Source organism: Symphalangus syndactylus, chromosome 1, assembly GCF_028878055.3.
Source record: "Symphalangus syndactylus isolate Jambi chromosome 1, NHGRI_mSymSyn1-v2.1_pri, whole genome shotgun sequence".
Classification (NCBI taxonomy): Eukaryota; Metazoa; Chordata; class Mammalia; order Primates; family Hylobatidae; genus Symphalangus; species Symphalangus syndactylus.
This window is the reverse complement of record NC_072423.2, coordinates 156722212-156744678: the sequence shown is the minus strand read 5'-3', so window position 1 is coordinate 156744678 and position 22467 is coordinate 156722212. Positions and strand designations below refer to the sequence as shown.

Sequence of the window (22467 nt, the reverse complement as noted above, 5' to 3'; positions counted from 1 at the left end):
GGACTTCTCTGCATTGGTTATTCTAGTTAGCCATTCGTCTATTTTTTTTTTCAAGGTTTTTAACTTCTTTATCATGGGGTCCAACTTCCTCCTTTAGCTCGGAGTAGTTTGATCATCTGAAGTCTTCTTCTCTCAACTCGTCAAAGTCATTCTCCGTCCAGCTTTGTTTCATTGCTGGTGAGGAGCTGCATTCCTTTGGAGGAGGAGAGGCACTCTGATTTTTAGAATTTCCAGTTTTTCTGCTCTGTTTTTTCCCCATCTTTGTGGTTTTATCTACATTTGGTCTTTGATGATGGTGATGTACAGATGGGGTTTTGGTGTGGATGTCCTTTCTGTTTGTTAGTTTTCCTTCTAACAGTGAGGGCCCTCAGCTGCAGATCTGTTGGTGTTTGCTGGAGATCCACTGCAGACCCTGTTTCCCTGTGTATGAGGAGCGGAGGCTGCAGAATAGCAGATATTGGTGAACAGCAAATGTTGATGTCTGATCATTCCTCTGGAAGTTTTGTCTCAGAGGAGTACCAGGCCGTGTGAGGTGTCAGTCTGCCCCTACTGGAGGTTGCCTCCCAGTTAGGCTACTCGGTAGTCAGGGACCCACTTGAGGAGGCACTCTGTCTGTTCTCAGATCTCTAGCTGCATGCTAGGAGAACCAATCCTCTCTTCAAAGCTGTCAGACAGGGACATTTAAGTCTGCAGAGGTTTCTGCTGCCTTTTGTTTGTCTGTGCCCTGCCCCAGAGGTGGAGTCTACAGAGGCAGGCAGGCCTCCTTGTGCTGTGGTTGGCTCCACCCAGTTCAAACTTACAGGCAGCTTTGTTTACCTACTCAAGCCTCGGCAATGGCGGTCACCCCTCCCCCAGCCTGGCTGCAGCCTTGCAGTTTGATCTCAGATTGCTGTGCTAACAATGAGTGAGGCTCCGTGGGTGTAGGCCCCTCTGAGCCAGGTGCAGGATATAATCTCCTGGTGTGCCATTTGCTAAGCCCGTTGGAAAAGCACAGTATTAGGGTGGGAGTGACCCGATTTTCCAGGTGCCATCTGTCACCCCTTTCTTTGACTAGGAAAGGGAATTCCGTGACCCCTCGTGCTTCCCAGGTGAGGCGATGCCTCCGTCTACTTCGGCTCGCGCACGGTGCGCTGCACCCACCGTCCTGCACCCACTGTCTGACACTCCCCAGTGAGATGAACCCGGTACCTCAGTTGGAAATGCAGAAATCACCCATCTTCTGCGTCGCTCACGCTGGGAGCTGTAGACTGGAGCTGTTCCTATTCAGCCATCTTGGCTCCACTCGTCCCATTTATATTTTTATAAGCTTCATACATGTGTGCGTATTTATATCCCTAAACAGTATATAGTACTATGTGTGTTTAAGAGTAGTTACATATTAAATATCACTTGACATGTCTGTGCTTGTATCACTTTCTATTTGCTTTTATTTATTTATTTATTTATTTATTTTATTTTATTTGAGACGGAGTCTCACTCTTTCACCCAGGTGGGAGTGCAGTGGCGTGATCTTGGCTCACTGCAAGCTCTGCCTCCCAGGTTCATGCCATTCTCCTGCCTCAGCCTCCCAAGTAGCTGGGACTACAGGTGCGCACCCCCAGGCCTGGCTGATTTTTTTGTATTTTTAGTAGAGACGGGGTTTCACCATGTTAGCCAGGATGGTCTCGATCTCCTGACCTTGTGATCCGCCCACCTCGGCCTCCCAAAGTGCTGAGATTACAGGTGTGAGCCACTGAGCCTGGCCTCAATTTTCTTTCATACTGACTATTATGGGAGAGACCGTTATACTAAAAAAAATGTAGAATTTTGTTAATTTTCTTTAAAACTGTTAAGTGGTTTATTTTCCTAGTTCCCTACTAAAGGTCAGTTTGTTTCTACTTTTTAATTTTGACAAATGGTACTGCACTGGATATTCCACTGTACTGATCCAAGGATCTTTATAGGCTGGCATGATAAAGCGGATTTGCTAACTCGCTCTCCCTTGGGATTCTAACTGCTTTGGTCCAGGGTAATGTATGAATTGCCCTTGTTTTATTATATCTTTAGCAATACCTGATTACCATCAGACTAAGGGTTGTACAAATAGAAAATGTGATGGTTGTGGAATGGTGTCTTGTTTAAATTTCTTTCCCTGATCACTCATAAAGTTGATCATCATTTTGCATCTATAAGACATTGCCTTTTTGTTTTAGTTCAATAATTCAACATTTACTCGGCACCAAGAGTGTAGTGAGTGCACTTTGAGGAACTTTGCATACATCTGCCAAGCTGAGTCCTGCCTTCATGGAGTTTGTGTTGTACAGGGAAGAGACAGGCAATCCACAGCATCCATAATAATACAGGGAAGAGACAGGCAAACCACAGCATCCATAATAATACAGGGAAGAGACAGGCAATCCACAGCATCCATAACAAATTTGTGAAGAATATGGAATGTTAGTAGGTGGTAAATGCAATTGAAGAAATAAAAAAGTAGACAGTAAAAGAATCACTGGGATAGTAATTCTTATGGGAGGAAGGAGAAGGCTGAAGTATTAAATAGGGTAGTTAGGCTAAGCCATCTCGGCGGAGGCAGATTTCGGTGGAGCCTTGAAGGAGTTCAGGGTGTTTGTTGTACCCTGTGAGATGTAAGAATTCAGCCAAGCAAAAGCCCCACGTAAGGGGCATACCGTCAGCATCTGAGAACAGCCAAGAGCCAGTGCAGCCAGAGCAGAGAAAGGGGGACTGGGAAGGAAGAGCTGCGAGCAGAGAAGAATGGGGGTTGTGAATTGGTTGGTGTGGAGAGAGGTGCCTATGCACAGAGGGCTTTGTAGGCATTTTTAAGGATGATATACCAGTGCGGAATTTTAAGGATGATATACCAATGCAGAAGTCCTCACCAAGAATTTAAAGAACTGTCCCTGCTTGCTCTGTTGACAACATGCCATGGAGGGAAAATTACACTCTGTCAATATTTTGAGTAATCCAAGAAAGTGGCGTATGTGCTGAGATGAGCTGAACGTGGAGGTTCCGAGGCACTGGTCAGGTCCTGGATACGTTTTGAAGGGAGAGAAAACAGGCTTGGAAGAGGTGTGTGTGAGGTGAGGATGTGCTGACCCTGTAAGTTTGTCCTTAAGAAACAAGAAAAGTGGAGTTGTCATCCACTGAGCTGAGAAACGGTGCAATATGTTTATGGGATGGAGAAAATCAGAGGTTCTGTCTTGGACCCGTTGAGTTTAAGTTGTCAACTAGACGTAGATGGAGGGGTATGTAGGTAGCTGTTCATGTGAGTCTGGAGTTTCAGAGAGAAGTCAGAGTGGAGCAAATAAGTATGTATGTCTTCAACAAAGAAATGGTTTATAAACTATGGGACTGGATGAAATCTTCGAAGGTCTTAGATGGAGAAGAGGACTATGGATTCTGAAGTACCTGGTCACGTATGTTTGCCATTAAGCAGAAAGCATCCTAGAGCTGGAAATAATTCTAATAAAAAATGTGCAAAACTTTCACCGAGAAAACTGCAAAACATCATTGAGACAAATCGTACAAAACCTAAATAAATGGAGAGGTATACAACATCAAGGACCAGAAAGTTCGGTATTGCAAAAGATGTCAGTTTTCCCCAAAATGATCTATTTTCCCCAGAATGATCTATTGATGTCATGGGATATCAATAAAAATCCAGGCAATTTCTTTTGTAAAAAATTACATGTGTTTCTGAAATTCATATGGAAGTGCAGAGGGCCAAGAATAGTCACAGTGATCTATATGAAGAAGAACAAAGCTAGATTATGATACTAGGTATCAAGATGTATTATAAAGTAAATCAGGAATTAAGTTAGGCTTTGTTACTAGATAAGCAAATAGATTAGTGAAATGGAATACAGTTTGGAAACAGATCTACATAGATCTAGTTGTCTAGTTAATTACTAATTTGTACTATAGTGCAATAAAAAATAAATAACTTTTCAACAAATTGTCAATTGAACTTAACTATGGACAAAAATCTGTGACACTTCAGTCTCCATACCATACACAAAAATATATCCCCAGTGGAATAGAGATGTAAATGTGAAAGGTAAATTAAGTTTCTAGAAGAAAACCTAAGATAATATTTGTATAGCTTTGGGGAGGGAGGAGCTAGCAATCTGGACACAGAATCACTAACGCCAACCTTAACAAAGTTTGTGGCATAGCGTACATTTAAATATAGTTTAAAAATTTGCTAACTGTAAAGAAAAAAATGAGTAAAAATTATTATGACTCATTGGAATTAAAAACCTGTGTTTATCAGAAGAAATCATTTCAGTATAAAAAAATGGGCAAAAGGCTTCAACTGGCAATTAGTAAAAGAGGATATTCAAAAGGTCAATAAACATATAAAAAAGTGTTTACCTTGATCAGTCGTCAGGGAAATGCAAATAAAAAGCTATCACACACCCAGTAGAATGGCTAAAATGAAAAAACAATCAATCCCATTGTTGTTTAGAAGGTGAAGTTCCTGAAATTCTCTCATACATGCCCTCTCAGGGAATGACGATAAGTTTAACCACTTCGGAAAACTGATAGCACCTAATACTGCTGAAGGTAGGATTCACCATTACCCAGCAATTCCTGGCCTCAGTGTATACCCGTGAAAAAAGCATACATACATTCACCAGGTAACGTGTCAAACCATATTCAAAGCAGCACAGTTTGCATTAACTCCAAACTGGACCAAAACAATCCAAATATCCATCGACACCCAGAATGGATAAATAAATTATAACAAATAAATTATACCAGGCAATATCTAACGATATCAATGGGTCCGAAGGCTGAGGAAATGAAGCCAGACACAAAATGAATAATACTGTACAATTCTCTCTCTCTCCTCTCTCTTTTTAGATAGAGTCTTGATCTGTTGGCCAGGCTGGAGTGCAATGGAATGATCTCAGCTCACTGCAACCTATGTCTCCCAGGCTCAAGCAATTCTCCTGCCTCAGCCTCCTGAGTGGCTGGGATTATAGGCGTGTGCCACCACAACCTGTTAATTTTTGTGTTTTTAATAGAGACTGAGTTTCACCATGTTGGTCAGGCTGGTCTCGAACTTTTGGTCTCAGGTAATCTGCCCACCTCAGCCTCCCAAAGTGCTAGGATTACAGGCACAAGCCATTGTGCCCGACAATTCTCTTTTACATAAAATTCAAGTTCAGCAAAACTCTTCTGAAGTCTGAACAGTGATTGTCCTGGAGAAGAGATAATTTGAACAGAGCTTAAAGGTCTCTCCCGAGTCTGGATAATTTTCCCTTTCTTTATCTGAGTTCTAGTTACATGGGGTTGTTTCTTTTGTGAACAAGCTGCACTTCTAATTTGTGCAGTTTTTATGTTATATGCTAATGAGAAGCTTACACAGACAGACAAACATGCACCCTGGTACCATGGAGTTTTGCCATCTTGGAAAATGTCTCATGACTCCAACAAAAAATATGATACAACAAAATTTAAATGTAGGTAACTATCAGTCATTTTTTATTCAAATGTAAAATTGTTAAAAGTCAAAATGCTAGACACTATTCCACTAGGTAAAAGAAGTTAAAAAATGGAGTGAGGCTTGGCACGGTGGCTCACGCCTGCAATCCCAGTATTTCGGGAGGCCGAGGCGGGTGGATCACCTGAGGTCAGGAGTTCCAGACCAGCCTGGCCAATATGGTGAAACCCCGTCTCTACTAAAAATACAAAAATTAGCTGGGCATGGTGACAGGCACCTGTAATCCCAGCTATTCGGGAGGCTGAGGCAGGAGCATCGCTTGAACCCGGGAGGTGGAGGTTGCAGTGAGCCGAGATCACACCATTGCACTCCAGTGTGGGGGACAAGAGCAAGATTTTGTCTCAAAAAAAAAAAAAAAAAGGAATGAAATGTGGTATCATTGCTAAGGAACTCTGTGATATCAGATACAGGCATGTGAGGAAAAGCACACACCCTCCAATGCACAGTGTCCCAAGGTCTGGCAGATACAAGAAAAACACGCCACCATACAGAGGACATGGGTCTAGTTCTGCCTCACGGAGTCTGGGAAGGCTCTTGTCCAGCCAAGAGAAAGCAGGAAAGGAATCTAGGGAAAGGAGAGATCCAGAAATGCAGGTAGGAGGTGAAGTGCACAGAGAAGAGGAAGTCACTAACCAAATGTATTCACTTGTCAAAAAAGTCAACATAGGAAAGGTATAAACAAATATAACCAATAAAATGTTTTGAATATTTTTTTTTTCTGGCCAGATTGTTAAAGACTAAAAAGCCTTTGTCTAGTTTCAGAGAGAATGTGGAGACTCCCCATTTCTATGTACTGCTGGTGGTATATCTACTCCTTTTAAAGGCAATTTAGTAATGGCTATAAAAATTCAAATGTGCAAACATAGCAAGTGCAGCTCTAGAAATTCATCATGAAAAGTGCCCTGGAGGTGACACGCGGAGAGGATGGTAGCATTACTTACAACAGTGAAAAAATTAAAAACAACCTGAATATTCCAAAAGGGTGTAGTTTAAATAAATTATGGCACATTCAGGCAATGGAATACTATCCCATAACTAAATAGGATGAGGTGGAATTATAAATTTAGATGTAAACATTTGACCATGTTTATTAACTCAAAATAAATGTTCAGAATAACATGGCATAAAAAATAATTAAATAAAAAGATAAATGAACATATCAAATTTTATATGTTTGTATTTGCATAGAAAAAATTTTAAAAAGCTATATCACCTTTTCAAGTGTAGTTTTCTTTGGTGTTTAAGATTACAGAAAACTACATTTAGGGTGTTTTTCTTTTCTGCAGCACTTTATTATTTCAAAATTAAGAAAAATAACCATAAACCATGCCAAAGAGCTTATCCTGCACATAATGAGCAGACGAAATAGTTTTTGTTTTTATAGCAAGCTCAGGTGAGTGAAATGACTAACTCTGCTTTATAGAAAGACTTGTACTAAGACACATGAGGATGCTCACACCCTTTGACCCAGCAAACAAATTTCCTAGGCATTTATTGTAAGGAATTACATAAACATAAGCAAAGATTTACTTACAAGACTACTTATCACATCATTATGTACAACATGAAAAATTAGAAATGGCCAGGCCTGGTGGCTCATGCTTCTAATCCCAGTGCTTTGGGAGGCCAAGGCAGGCAGATCATTTGAGGTCAGGAGTTCGAGACTAGCCTGGCCAACATGGTGAAACCCCATGTCTACTAAAAATACAAAAAAATTAACTGGGTGTGGTGGCACATGCATGTAATCGCAGCTACTCAGGAGGCTGAGGTAGGAGAATTGCCTGAACCCAGGAGGCTGAGGTTGCAGTGAGTCAAGATTGCGCCACCGCACTCCAGCCTGGACAACAGAGTGAGACTCTGTCTCAAAAAAAAAAAAAAAAAGAAAAATTAGAAATGGTATAAACAACCAACAAGAGAGACAATGTTTAATGATACATGTCCACACCACAGAATATACGTTGATACATATAAGACGTTTGCCAACATGTTAACGTTGATGTCTATAGGGGAATGATACATGATTTCTTCAATTTTTTTTTTTAATTTTTTCAAAATCTCTATATAGACATTAGTTTTGTAGACATAAACATAAATTTTTAAAAATAAAACCATTTTGCTTGGAGGAGGAGCAGTAGGTGCAAGGCAGCCCTTGCAGGGTGGTCAGTGAAGAGACCTGGTGAGTTATGAGGGTCTACCCAGTGAAGGAGCCAGGTGGTAGGCAGGGAGGAGAGTTTGGGAGGCTTCAGACAGGGTCTAAATGAGAAATGAAGCTCACAGGAGTGTGGGAGTTAGTGAAACTTGCCCTGGAGGTCTTGACATGTGGATATGATATTAATAGAGATTATTAGTACAGAAGGAAGGTAACTGATGAAGAGAAATGATGAGATCAGGGAAGAACACAGAATATTTCTGGATGGGATAATAAAAGTGAATTTTTGATGTTGACATTTGAATTGGGCCGTAAGAGATGGGAAGAAACTGGAGGTGAGTCAATGAGGAGAAACTCAAGAGTGTGTGTAAAGAGAGCGCCACGGTAGCACAGGCTGTGGTCAGAGATCAATCAAGGCTTCTTTGTGCTGAAGTGTAAAGTATCCATGAACAGCCAAAGATACACCTGGAAAGCCACAGTAAGCCAAATTCTAGAGAGTATTATGGTTCTGGGTAAGGAGCTGGTGCTTGTCAATGTACAGTTGGGGGTATTTGAGAGATTGGAGAGAGTAAAGGATGGATTTGGGAAGGTCAGTTGAGAGAAGACTAACAGGAAAGTCATGGGAATTGGTAATGATGGATAAGAAATGAAACAAAGAGATGGAGAAATGACAGGGCTTTGTTTTCCGATTTCATGCATTTTTTTTCAGTGCGTCGTCTAAAGAAATCTCATATAATTTATCAAAAGAATTCCATGAGCTATACAGTCCTATCTTCATTGTTTTAGGTGGGAAATTATTGGATATTGAGGGAGGAGAAATAAGCAACAGTAGAACATAACACTGAAGACTAAAGTCTCCCGCCCCTTGGTGGGATGATCAAATAGGGAATGATGACAATAATGATGAAATAATGATGAAATGTGAGGAGTTGGGAACACATGATGAGCTCTGAGGAGAGATGTCAGGGAAGTTTGGATCAGCTTCCATCATTTTATCATCCCTTGTGCTTTTCAGATCCTGAAATATCTCTAGAAGTTTCTTTAATGTTTTTTTCTGGAGTGAGTCCCTTCTTCTGGGATATTCCCATTGTTCTCATCACAGCGTCTCCTCCCTTACAGTCCTACATCCACCTTGGCTGAGTTTCTCAGGCTGCCTATCTAAGGTCTCTCCCCACAGCAGTGGCAATGTTCCCACCTCAGCTATTTCTCCTGTAATTCCATTTATGTGTGATTTAAGTTTCACTTCCCATGATACCACTTCTCATTTCTTCCTTGCATGTCTATCTTTTCTGGGCAATTCCTTCTTTGGAAAATCCCTTCTTGTAAGACGTCAAGCGCACTGATCACAGGGAGCAAAGACGACAACACTACCCTCTTTGCTGTCTGAGAATGCACTGAATAGCAGGCACCCTGTGAGCAGTCACCAGCAGATGTGGAAAGAGGAGATGTGGTCTGTCACCAGTGATGATGATGTGCCTCGTTATCCATATAGTGATGCAGGAACTGAAGAGCTCAGAATTTGTCCTTCGTGCACTTTCTCGCAGTTTATGTACCATGGCAGCGGAAATATGAGTGGTATGGTTGGGAGCTGGTGTTATTTAACTAATCTGTGGCAACTGAAAATATGTGTCAGAACTTTGCCAAGTGAGTGGGGTTGCAGGTTTCTTTCCTCTGACTCAGGCTCTCCTACATGTCTGGTAAGGTGACCCATGCCCAGCAACTGCTCCCAGAGCCCCAGGTTCAGGGGGTCTGGAGTAGCAGCCATAGGCATAGGGAAAAACTATAGACTTCTATAACTAACTCTTTTATTTCATGGCTGAAATTCACTTAACTTGTTATTTTTTTGTATTATCTATGAAAAATAAGGGAACGGTCTATAGTGATCTTGATAGGAATGGAGAAATTGGAGACGCTTTTATTTGTGAGTGGCCCTATACATTTCTGTCATGGCAGGAAAATTCTCCCACCCATGGTCTGTGTACAGAGGCTGGACATGGAGACTGGGGATAAATGTATAGTTTTCCTCTTAAGTGTATTTCCTACTGGGATCTGGAAGGTTGATCAGAAATGGATTAATAAGTATTCTTAGATCTCCAATGCAATTTCACTCTAATCTCTCTATAACCTGATGCCACTAGAAAGAAAATCCAGGGCAGGACAGCCAGCAGAACACCGGGGTCGTCAAACAACGTTACCTTTTCTAAAAGTCTGCATAGGAATGCTTTTGACAACCTTGATACCTTTTTGATATGCCTCCAATGTTTTTCATACTGTGTGAGCTTATTAAAAATAATTCCCTTCAACTATACTACCAAATGCAATTTCCTGCTAACAATTAGGAACAGAAATACATTCAAAGTGAGCTTTCCAGACAATTACACTGGCAGAAAAGCAATGAAAACTTAGGAACAACGTACACATATGGTTATGTAAAACATAGCCTTTAATGTTGCTAGCTGAAGGAGTTTATAATGCTGTTACTTCTGTTATATAAAGCATGGCTGTGCCCAGCAATGAAATATGCTGGATCTCTTAGAGAAATCTTACCATATAACTTTGAGTGGGCCTAAATTTTCTACAATGTCTTGTGATTGATTAGACTTTAAATTTGGCTCAGGTAACTGCTCTATAGCATACATGTTAAAATTACAAATTCCTCCAGACCCAAGTGCCCCATAATAATAACTATTTTGGGGCATTCTATTACCTCAAACAAAGAGGAATAGCACTATATAAGCAGAAATTGCTCTGGGCCTCAGTGAAATCAATGTAGCTCTGCAATAATTGGCCTAAAGTATTGAAACCAGCCTTTTCATATTTTCCAAGATCCTGCTGTTTATTCATTCCTTTACAGTGAAAAATATTTACATTAAGATATCATAGCATAAATGCATAGTAATGATTACATTTATATTTAGATATTTTAAATACCTAAATTAATCCCCGTGTTCGTATTTATATGACTGATGTATTCCTCATTTTCAAGTTAACATCGTAGATAATACAGACTATGCTACCATTGAAATGAATAAGAATTAATAACCATGCCAGCTAATATCAAGGCTAAGACCAGACACCATTTTTTCTGAGTATTAGTACAATTTTAAGTACATGATATACAATTTTAGTACATTATGTACTTTTAATAATGGTTTTTCCAGATCACCATACTAAAAATTGCATTTATATTCTTAATGAAGAGTGGTTCAGTCATCAAAAACATTTTGGGATTAAGTTGATTGTCAATTAAGGAAATTAATGATAAATATGGATGCTACCCTCTTAACTTGCTTATTGGGAAGAAGTTTATGCTTTAAATTTAATAGATGTATTTATAAATTTGATAGTGTGTACCCTCATATTGAAAGATCCGTATAAGAACAAAATTTTTCAAAGTCAGTTCATGCAATAAAAACTGCACATTTTTTATTAATTCAAATATTTTTTTATTAATTTATTTATTTTTTCTTTTTTTATTAAAATGGTAACAAAGTATTAGATTCACCGCAAAGAGTGACTCCATCACTTGGTTTGCATTTAGAGAAAGACAGTGCTCACTCTAATTCCAGTAAATTAATTAAACCACAAAGGAAATTCTAAGAAAAACAAAAACGTGAAATTCTTCTAAAAGAAGATAAATTATTTTTATATAAAGTCATTCCATTATCATAGATGATTTCTACAACTTTTCAAAATCAAAGCCAGTGGAGGTGGCTTTTACATTACTCAAATCTAGTATTTGTGAATTCAAAGTTAAGGACTAATATTTAATTTAATTAATTTATTTACTTAAGACTGCAGTGGTGTGATCATAGCTTACTTCAGCCTTGACCATCCGGGCTGAAGACATCCTCTTGCTTCATCCCCTCAAAGTGCTGGTATGACAGGTGTGAGCTGCTATGTCTGGCCTATTTATTTCCATACAAACATGCTTTTATTGATTTTCATGAGGAATATGAAGTATTAAATTTTGTTACTCAGATATACCTTAGTGTTTTCCCAATAGATCAATAATAATCAAATTAATCATTTATCTTGATTAAGGACACTAATTTTAAAATGAGTTATTATAAAATAGTATGTGCTGTGGTTTTACTGTCTCCACCAAAACTCATGTTGAAATTTAATTGCCATTGTAGCCATATTGAAATACTGTCTCCACCAAAACTCATGTTGAAATTTAATTGCCATTGTAGCCATATTGAAAGTGGGAGCCTTTATGAGGTGATTAAGTCATAAAGTCTGGGCCATCATGAAGGGATTAATGCTGTTATCATGGGAGTGGGTTAGCTATAGTGGGAGTGAGCCCCTGATAAAAGGTTAAGCTTGGCCCCATTTCCTCTCTGTCTCTAGTGTACTTCCTCGCTATATGATGCTCTCACCATGTGGACTCATCACATGCCAATGCCATGCCCTTGGACTTCCCAGCCTCCAGAACTGTTTGTTAGGAAAATAAATTTCTGTTCTTTATAAATTACCCAGTCTGTAAGTCTGTAATATTCTTTTCCTTTCTTTCTTTGAGACAGAGTCTCACTCTGTCACCCAGGCTGGAGTACAGTGGCATGATCTCAGCTCACTAAAAGCTCCACCTCCTGGGTTCACACCATTCTCCTGCCTAAGCCTCCTGAGTAGCTGGGACTACAGGCACCTGCCAGCATGCATGGCTAATTGTTTTGTATTTTTAGTACAGACGGGGTTTCACCATGTTACCCAGGATGATCTCGAGCTCCTGACCTGGTGATCTGCCTGCCTTGGCCTCCCAAAAGTGTTGGGATTACAGGCATGAGCCACGGAACCTGGCCCCACAGTCTGTAATATTCTATCATAGCAGCAGAAACACCACCCTAAGATGTTTGCATTCTAGATATGCTTTAATTGTTCTTCTTGCTCCTTTTATGTAGTGAGAATCTTTCTCACATAGGGTCTATTAAGTGGTAATAATTTGTGCCACATCAGTTCAACTCACTCCCAAGTTGTTAATGTGACTAAATAGTGAGACACATGAATTTCAAAGGCATTAGATGTCAGATGAACAGAAACAGCATCATGTAACAATATGCATTTTCCTCACTCCACTTCATCCCATTTTATTTTTGTTAAGTTACAGAGTTGCAGTGAAACAAGTGTATGATATCTATACACATTAGTAAGCTTGATAGGGTGGCTTTTTTGAATAAGGACAAAAATCATTTGTTTATGAATATTTTTCATCCTTCCACATCTTCTACCTCAGTCTTCTGAGTGAGCAGCTGGGATTACAGGCGTGTGCCACCATGCCCAGATACTTTTTGTGTTTTTAGTGGTGATGGAGTTTTGCCATGCTGGCCAGGCTGATCTCGAACTACTGATCTTAAGTGATCCACCTGCCTTGGCCTCCCAAAGTGTTAGGATTATAGGCATGAGCCACTGTGCCCAGCCTAACCTTGAGCTGTTACTGTTTTTCAGCTTCACGTATGTGAAGGGGGAGCTGAAGCAGCTGGGCCGATTCATTTACTCTTTGGTGGGTATAATAGCATGATGAAGGAGTGGAGACCCCTGGGATATGCAGATTAAGGCTGTTGGAGGTCCGAGTTTTTCAAAAGCAAATTTTGCAATGAAACAGAAAGGTTAATTGAAGGAAAAATACATTTTAAAAAGGATTTCTTAAGACTGTGTGTCCTCTTCATTTTAAACAAGAACTAAAAATAAAACATTTTAAAATTACCTTTTGCCTTATGTGCTATGGTTTGGGAGACAGATTTCTCACTAGGTCACCAAGAGCTTACTTTAAAAATATTACTTTTTGTTGGTTTAAATAACTCACCATAATAACTCAGAACTCACTATTGGAATAGGACACTTTTTGTTTAACTGTTCGCATCATTTTCTGAAATTTGCAATGATTTTCTTTTATATGTGTTACTTTGGAATACGTTCTTGGGCTACGTCAAAGTTACTTTGGTATATTGCAAAATGAACACACATTGCTCCCATCCCTGTACACAAGTCTTTCTTTTTAAAATATGACTTTGCTTCTCTTCCTATTAAAAGAGCAGTAGAGTGTATTTCTTCATATCTTGAGCCTTGCCTAGCCCATGAGACTTGCTTTGACAAAGGGCACCTTAGCAAGTGTAATGTAAGCAGAAGTAGGAAATGTGTCATCCCTTGCTGCTACAACCTTCCCACCCTGACTACCCTAGTGCAGGAACAGAAGCCTGGTATGGAGGGGCTCCTGCCTTCCCAACCATCCCAGCTGAGGCCCTCACAGCTAAGGAAGGTCAGCCTGGACTGCTCAACCCCAGTCAATCTCACCCAGATCAGAACAGCCCAGGCAACCCACCAAGTCATGATTTTTTTTTTAGCTACTAAATTTGGGGGATAGTTTTGTTATGCAGCAGAAGCTAACTGATACACTCTCATTTTGTCTTTCTTTATTATATAGAATTAATGGTTTCAAGGCAACAGCAAAGTGAGCCAGCAAAACTTTTAGCTACACTTTTACCTTTTCTTCTTTAGTTAGTTCAGACACTTTAACCATGGATATTTGCTGTACCACTCTCTCTGCTACAAGAATAGAGGGCATATCTCTTTTCTCAAATCACTGAAACCAAAATAAAACAAACAAGTACCTAATGGTCTTTCCTGGGTCTGCCTCTATAATCCAGGTGCAGTGGAGGTTGTTGTCATAAGGAGCTGGATAGCCAGGGGACAATATTCGTCCTGATGTGGCTGCATGGATCTGACCACCACATTCCGCTGTAGAAGACACAGAGAGATGGGAACAGTCAACTTCAGGCATCACACATTTCTATTTAGCTACTTTTCAAAACCAAAGCCATTATATCTGCATTATCTACATAGAGAAAAAGAATCACCATCATCTATCTATCTCTCCTGATCATTTCAATAAATCATTACCTCTGTGGAAAGTCTTTACCCTCCATGCAATTAAAGTTGAGAGCATAAAGCAATAAGACACTCATGTGATAATTCTAATAATAACACTGTACCTGTAGTCACCATAAAAGAGTACTAGAAAAACTGTCTTTCATCGCTGAAAACACACACTGAAAACAGACACATGCAAATCTCAGAATACATAAAACTCACACTGGAAATTGTGATACAATTCCCCCTCTTTTCCAATAAAGGAAGTCAAAGCAACATGGTGCAAGTACCCTGAGGCCTGGCTTTTGCACAGTAGTCTTATTGCTTCCACACTCACCTATGCACGAAGGTAGCGGTTTGTCCCACACTCTCCTGTCTCCACTCAAACAGGTCAGGGTGTTGCTGCCATGCATGGCGTACCCAGGGTTGCAACTGTATAGAACTACAGTGTCGGTAAAGTGGCCTTCATCACGGATCCTATAGCCGTAGTTAGGGATGCCCGGATCCTCACATTTTACCAGATCAAAACCTGCAAGAGAGAAAGAGAAGGAATGAACAGAACTCAAGGGTGGACATCTGCCTTAAAACAGAGATGAAATAAACAAGGTTGCTAAATGCTCCTTGAAGGGTAGGGAGAAAAAAGGAGATTGTGAATTTACAAAGGGGAAAAGAAAGATGGGTCTGTATTGGGGCTGTTACCCATTTGTGATTTCTTGAGGTTCCATCATCTTATTTGTTCCTGCCTACTTACAGGCTTTTTTGTTCGTTTGTTTTTGCTTTTGTTGCCCAGGCTGGAGTGCAATGGCATGATCTCGCCTCACTGCAACCTCCACCTCTCGGGTTCAAGCGATTCTCCTGCCTCAGCCTCCCAAGTAGCTGGGCGTACAAGTACCTGCCATCATGCCCAGCTAATTGTTTGTATTTTTAGTAGAGACGGGGTTTCACTATGTTGGCCAGGCTGGTCTCGAACTCCCAGCTTCAGGCAATCCACCCCCTCAGCCTCCCAAAGTGCCGGGATTACAGGTGTGAGCCACCGTGCCCGGCCCCTCAAGCAATTCTTTTCCAGAGTTCCACAGCTTTATCTGTCAGTCCAAGCCTCCAGTCTGCACGCTGGATTCTCTGGTGAGCCCCAGTGCCCTCTAGGAACCGGATGCTCTGCTGCCTCGTTGCCCATCTCTGTCACAACCTAGACCTCCCAGGAAGAGGGGCCACCCATCGGCACCGCCAGAGTGCTTTGCAGAATCCTGACAGCCAGCACTTATTCCAGCCTATCGTCAAGAGCCGCCCACCTTCCCGACAACTTCCTCCAAACTCCAAGATTTCAACTTCATGGGGAAAGAAAAAGTTGTTCCTGCCCACAGAAAACTGGCACTCCTGAATTACTGCCGACCACACTCCTGATGGTGCATGGTTATGAGGCTCTTGAGGAAATCCACACACAACAGAAACTCCAGAAATGAATCATTATAATGACCTCATCAAAATAAGCTCTTAAACTCAAAGAAATAGATGATGGAAATGAAGATTTAGCTTCTGCAGTACTGAGAGCTGTATATTGCTTTTATCTGAGGCAATATTTTAAAGGCCTCTGTGAAGACAGTCTTACAGTAACATATTTCTCTTCATATCATGATGCAAATTTTGACAACTGTAAAAAGGAGAGCTGGAAACCTGAGGGACCACATGGTCTCTTTTCTTTTATTTCCACCAAAGTTTGAATGTTTCCTTTTCTCAAAAAGAAATTAAATTTTGAAATGAATGTGTGACTTTTCCTAAATCCTCCTGTCAATGTGGAGTCTGAGATGCCTTCCACTGAGGAAAATATATTCTTAAATTCACAATATAATTTTACCCTGATGTCTGAATAATCAAGATTGAGATTTGCAACTTTGTATAGGAGAAAGAGTACATGCTTGATCCTTTACTCAATGGCAAGAAAATTTCCTTCCATAAACTTTCCTTCCACAAAGAGTCAGTCTTTCTTTACCAACTATAACATTATTATTTTTACAATAACGCTGATCTATTTAAGAGACACCAATAATTTCAATTCAAGATGCCTGGAATTCAAGAAGAGAAGAGTGCATCGATTTTAGTGCAAAGCAAAGGGATATGCTAAATGTCCACAAAGGGGAGGTAGAAATTAGGGGGACGCTTTCAATCACCCATGGTTTCAGGGTCATTCAAACATTTGATGACCTTCATCTGACTGCATAGTGCCAAGAAGACAGGGCAGAAAGGAAGACATTCAACTGTCCTACCATGTATGACAAAATCCATCATTATTGCAGATTATTCAGTGCTCATTTCTGTTTTCACAGAGAGGAAAAAAGAGGAAGTCTTTATTGTTGTTATTGTTGTAATATTACTGGGTTTGTGGATTTGGAAGTGACAGCATCTGAACAGCTCTTTAGAAGGCAGTCCTGCCCAGCAGTGAGGATGACCACCAGCAAACCAGAGGCACAATGACTTGTTGGAGGTAATGATTCTCCTTGGCCACACTTGGAGTCCACCTCCCTACTAATAACAAACAGTCTTCCAGAATATTGCACTATCTTGAATTTACATTAGATATGCTACTTATCAGATGCCATTGGAACATAGAATTGGAAAAATCCATTAGGCACACAAAATCGGGGTATAAAAAATATAAAACAAGAGTTCAGCATCTATCCCTATGATCAGTACCACCGGAACAGCATCCTGGGAAAATTAAAAAATCTTTTTGAGGGGTGAGGGCCACCCACGCTAACAGGGCACCCAGGTCCTGTCCGTGAAGAACAAAGCTGTGAATGGCAGTGGGGCCAGGAAACTGTGGGGTTCTGCACACAGCACCCAGGAGGTATCCACTTTAACAAACAACACCCAGTGTGACCTGAACTTCCCGTTTTTCAACGGGCATAAGAAATTTGGATTTTTTTTAAAGTTTATAAAAAGAGTTGGAATATTCCATGTAATGCTTGTAAACTGAGCTTTGAAACACATACACATCTGCTGGGGATGATGAAAGCCTGGACTAAGAGGTGGTCAAGCTGACTACAGAGGCTGCTCAACTTAACAGATGAGGTTACATCCCAATAAACCCATCAAGAGTGGAAAATATCTTAAGCAGAAAAATCATGTAATATACCTAACTTTCCAAATGTCTTAAATTCACCTAGCCTACCATAAATGCGCTTAGGACACTTACCTTGGCCTATAGTTGGGCAAAATCATCTAGCACAAAGCCTATTTTGTAAGAAAGTGTTGACATGAGATAGTCCTCCCCACTACTAATAACAAACAATGAGTTGTTTACATGAAATAATCAACTTTTTTTTTTTTTTTTTTGAGATGGAGTCTCAGTCTCTTGCCCAGGCTAGAGTGCAGTGGCATGATCTCAGCTCGCTGCAACCTCCGCCTCCTGGGTTCCAGTGATTCTCCTGCGTCAGCCTCCCGAATAGCTGGGATTACAGGTGTGTGCCGCCACACCCAGCTAATTTTTGTATTTTTAGTAGAGACAGGGTTTCACCATGTTGGCCAGGCTTGTCTCAAACTCTTGACCACAAGTGATTTGCTTGCCTCAGTCTCCCAAAGTGCTGGGATTATAAGCATGAGCCTATAATCAGCCAGAGAGTCAACACTTTCTTGTAAAACAAGCTTTGTGCTAGATGATTTGTGATGATTTGTGCTAGTATTGAATACTGTACAGGAAATGAAAAACAGATGGTTGCATGGGTGCTCAAAGTATACTTTCTACTGAACGTGTATTGCTTTTACATCATCATAAAGTTGAAAAATTGTAAGTGAACCATCATAAGAAGTTGTGGGCTTTCTGTGTTCGTTTTGACAATAAATTATGTCCTGATTGATTGTACAGAAGAGTTTATCATAACAGATTTTCTTCGCTGGAGACATATGGTTATGTTGATAAAGTAATGACGTTGATTTTCCTGTGGGACTTACAAATGGTTTCAGTAGGTTATAGCCATAAGCTCTACAGGTAGTTTATAGATATTAATGCTTTAAACGTTATCCAGAATATGCCTCTATGTTCAGAAATCATGGCTTTTAAAGACTTCAGTCAAAAGGTTAACAAAGTTCTAAAATCCAAAAATATGCTTATTTTAAAATTAGTTTGAAGAAACATTTTCCTCTGCCCTAAAACCTTTTTTTGGAGAAGAGTGGAAAGAAACATTACAAAACAAACAAGCAAAGAAAAAAGATGTATCCATTAAAATGTCTACTAAACTGTATTTGGGTTGGATTTTGTTAGAAATATGTGTTTTATTGCTTTTTCTATCAATCATCAGTCAATATCAAAAGTTTTTTTTTTCTGCTTAAACTACACCTTGTCCTGCAGAAGAATTAAGCCAAGTTATTTATGGCAGCTTAGTTTTCTCTTTATATGACCAGCTGTCTCTTTTTCTTCTGATGCCTTTTCTTGTTTTTTTGCAAAAGATCACTTAAGACCTTGACAGCATCATGAAATTTATTATTTTGTAAAAAGTTCTACACCTAAAGCCTCTAGGCTTATGTGATGTCTTTTTATAAACTATATTCCTCTTTCCTGTCAGAAAGTTGAAAGTATTTGGCCATTCTAGAAATCAGTTTTCTAATTTTGAGAACACTGAAGAGAGAGAGCTTTGTTCTCTCAAAGCTCATCGCAGAATTTTATGGTTCACACACAGTTGCTGGGAGAATCATAGGCCTTTACAGCGGGAAGTAGCATTGGAATCACAGCCATCAGCACCTAGAAGGACTAGAGAAATATCCCTAGAAACCTGAAGTTTCTACTTCGTGTCACTTGGGCTGTGAACCAGCTTAGTCACCTGCTAGGGAGAAGAGTGCTGCCTCCACCGTTAAACTGTGCCCTTAGCGCCATAGCATGTCATGTCAGCATCTCTCAGGTTCTCAAAGGCAGTTAGACTTTGATCTGGTGTTTCAGACACTTTGATCCCTGGACCCTTATTTTATCCACATTTGTTAGGATACAGCCTAGCCTGCTGTTTCTCTCTCTGCAAATTGCATGAAGTACATTTCAATTGAGCTTTACTTGCTGTGTGTTTAAAGACTAGTATATAATCAATCAATCAATCATTGTTTCCTAAAAATGTCAACACTGTTTTTGAATATTGGTAAAATAAATTGATGCGTAATAGAAGAATTCTGAAATGACAACATAAAATTCTATGATGTTGATTCTGCACTATTTCATAAAAGAATGTTTCCATGTTTTAAGAAATCTCAGATGGATTAAAGACTTAAATTTTAGACTAGAACCATAAAAGCCCTAGAAGAAAACCTAGGCAATACTATTCAGGACATAGGCATGGGCAAGGATTTCACATCTAAAACACCAAAAGCAATGGCAACAAAAGCCAAAATTGACAAATGGAATCTAATTAAACTAAAGAGCTTCTGCACAGCAAAAGAAACTACCATCAGAGTGAACAGGCAACCTAAGAATAGGAGAAAATTTTTGCAATCTACTCATCTGACAAAGGGCTAATATCCAGAATCTACAATGAACTCCAACAAATTTACAAGAAAAAAAAACCCCATCAAAAAGTGGGCCAAGGATATGAACAGTCACTTCTCAAAAGAAGACATTTATGCAGCCAACAGACACATGAAAAAATGCTCATCATCACTGGCCATCAGAGAAATGCAAATCAAAACCACAATGAGATACCATCTCACATCAGTTAGAATGGCCATCATTAAAAAGTCAGGAAACAACAGGTGCTGGAGAGGATGTGGAGAAATAGGAACACTTTTACACTGTTGGTGGGACTGTAAACTAGTTCAACCATTGTGGAAGTCAGTGTGGCGATTCCTCAGGGATCTAGAACTAGAAATACCATTTGACCCAGCCATCCCATTACTGGGTATATACCCAAAGGATTATAAATCATGCTGCTATAAAGACACATGCACACGTATGTTTATTGTGGCACTATTCACAATAGCAAAGACTTGGAACCAACCTAAATGTCCAACAACAACAGACTGGATTAAGAATATGTGGCACATATACACCATGGAATACTATGCAGCCATAAAAAATGATGAGTTCACGTCCTTTGTAGGGACATGGATGAAACTGGAAATCGTCATTCTCAGTAAACTGTCACAGGGACAAAGAACCAAACACTGCATGTTCTCACTCATAGGTGGGAATTGGACAATGAGAACACATGGACACAGGAAGGGGAACATCACACTCCAGGGACTGTTGTGGGGTGGGGGAGGGGGGAGGGATAACATTAGGAGATATACCTAATGCTAAATGACAAGTTAACGGGTACAACACACCAACATGGCACATGGATACATATGTAACAAACCTGCACATTATGCACATGTACCCTAAAACTTAAAGTAAAATAATAATAATAATAATAAAAAAATACAAACACATGTATGTGCATTTATACAAAGGGAGATCCAGAAACACATCGACACAGATTCAGCCAACCCTATGGCTCATTTCCTTACACAGAATGGAATTTGATTATCATCAGAACACACTGCAAAACAAACTGGGGGTGTTTATCTGTCTTGCACCCAGATAATAATTGAAGAAGTAACTGCCTTGCTGAAAAGGCCTAGCTTTAAAAAAAGTCTAGGAATAAATGGTCAAAAAAATGAAACTCACATATTTCTGTTTTTAGCTCCAAAAATTACTAATTACTTAAAAATATCTTGACTACCCCGAGCATTTTATTAACTAGTGTTGGTTCTTTAGGATTTGACCACAGGGATTAGAACTACTGCAGAGTCTTCATGACAAAGTACAAATGAAAATCTTTACAATACACGAACAATTTGGCATAATTTTATGTCAATATAGGATTCAAATTAAACAGATTGAAAACAGAGTTTGATAGCTTGTGAAATTAAATATTAATATACATAGAGCCAATATATAGAAAAAGGTGGCAAGTGAAAGATAGTTCTACCAATATTTCCTAAATATCATAATTAAAATATATATCTAAATTATATTGAAATATATTTCTCTGCTTTCAAACACTTCTGCACACATTCAACAATAATTTTTACAAAGAAACATGAGAATTTCTGTGAAATTGAATTATATGATTATTTTTAAAGATGGGAAAATTCTCAGATTTTTTTTTGCCTGATTGCTGAAGAAAAACTAAATTCATTAAATAAACATGGTTATAGAAGTGAGAGAAGGAACATTAGGAACACATCAGCTGAGCTATTTTTAAAGTAAAATTCTTCATTAGTAGTATAGGTTTCTCAGCATATAATTTTAATTTTCGTTGTCTAAATCTCAGTAATGCTTATATTTATTCGCTATTAGATGGGAATATCAAATTGATGACTCATTAAAAAATTATTTTAATGGAGAAATAGAAGGTCTGGTTAATTTATTGTTGTCACCTTAGACTTAAGTCTCTACCATTGGCTTAGAAACCAAGTGAATAGACTGGGCCCCAGCTTCAGGAGTGTCTGGCCAAGAACCTCATCACCACCATGAACCCCAGCAATGAGGGGCTGCCACTGGCGCATACAGAAGACATGCTCTGTGCCACAGGATTCATCAGGCAGGTTTGTGTATGCTGTCCCATGTAATCCTGAAAATCACCTACAAAATAATGATGAATACAAGAGTCTAACTAAGCAAGACACACTGGAGAATTTTATCACAGCCAAAAATAAACAGTGGCAGCCCAGGGAAGCTCAGGCTCCCGTGAGGAGCAGGCCGACCATGCAGTTGAATAAACACCAGATGCTCAAGCTCTAACTCAAGGAGGCAGGGTGAGTGACGTGCACAGTAAGACCCTTTAGAGAGCTGGCTCCTGAGGCAGAGTGAGTTCCCTTTGAAGCATCTCTCCCTCTGCTTGTTCTGGAGAGAACGTCGTTCTGGAGAGAACGTCATCCTGGTGGACACAGTCCTCTCAGGACCCCTTTTGTCCTTCTTCCAAAA

General features: G+C 39.7%; 1 protein-coding gene across 2 annotated transcripts in view; it reads right to left on the bottom strand.

The window, feature by feature from the left end:
* CSMD1 (CUB and Sushi multiple domains 1) overlaps positions 1-22467 on the bottom strand; it is a 2032824-nt gene that overhangs the window by 349317 nt on the left and 1661040 nt on the right. For both annotated transcript variants that reach the window (XM_055289255.2, XM_055289263.2), the window contains exons 24-25: positions 14863-15054; positions 14267-14393 (exon numbers count right to left, since the gene is read on the bottom strand). In XM_055289255.2, the coding sequence (XP_055145230.2) occupies positions 14267-14393; positions 14863-15054 (319 nt within the window). The remainder of the gene's footprint in view (positions 1-14266; positions 14394-14862; positions 15055-22467) is intronic.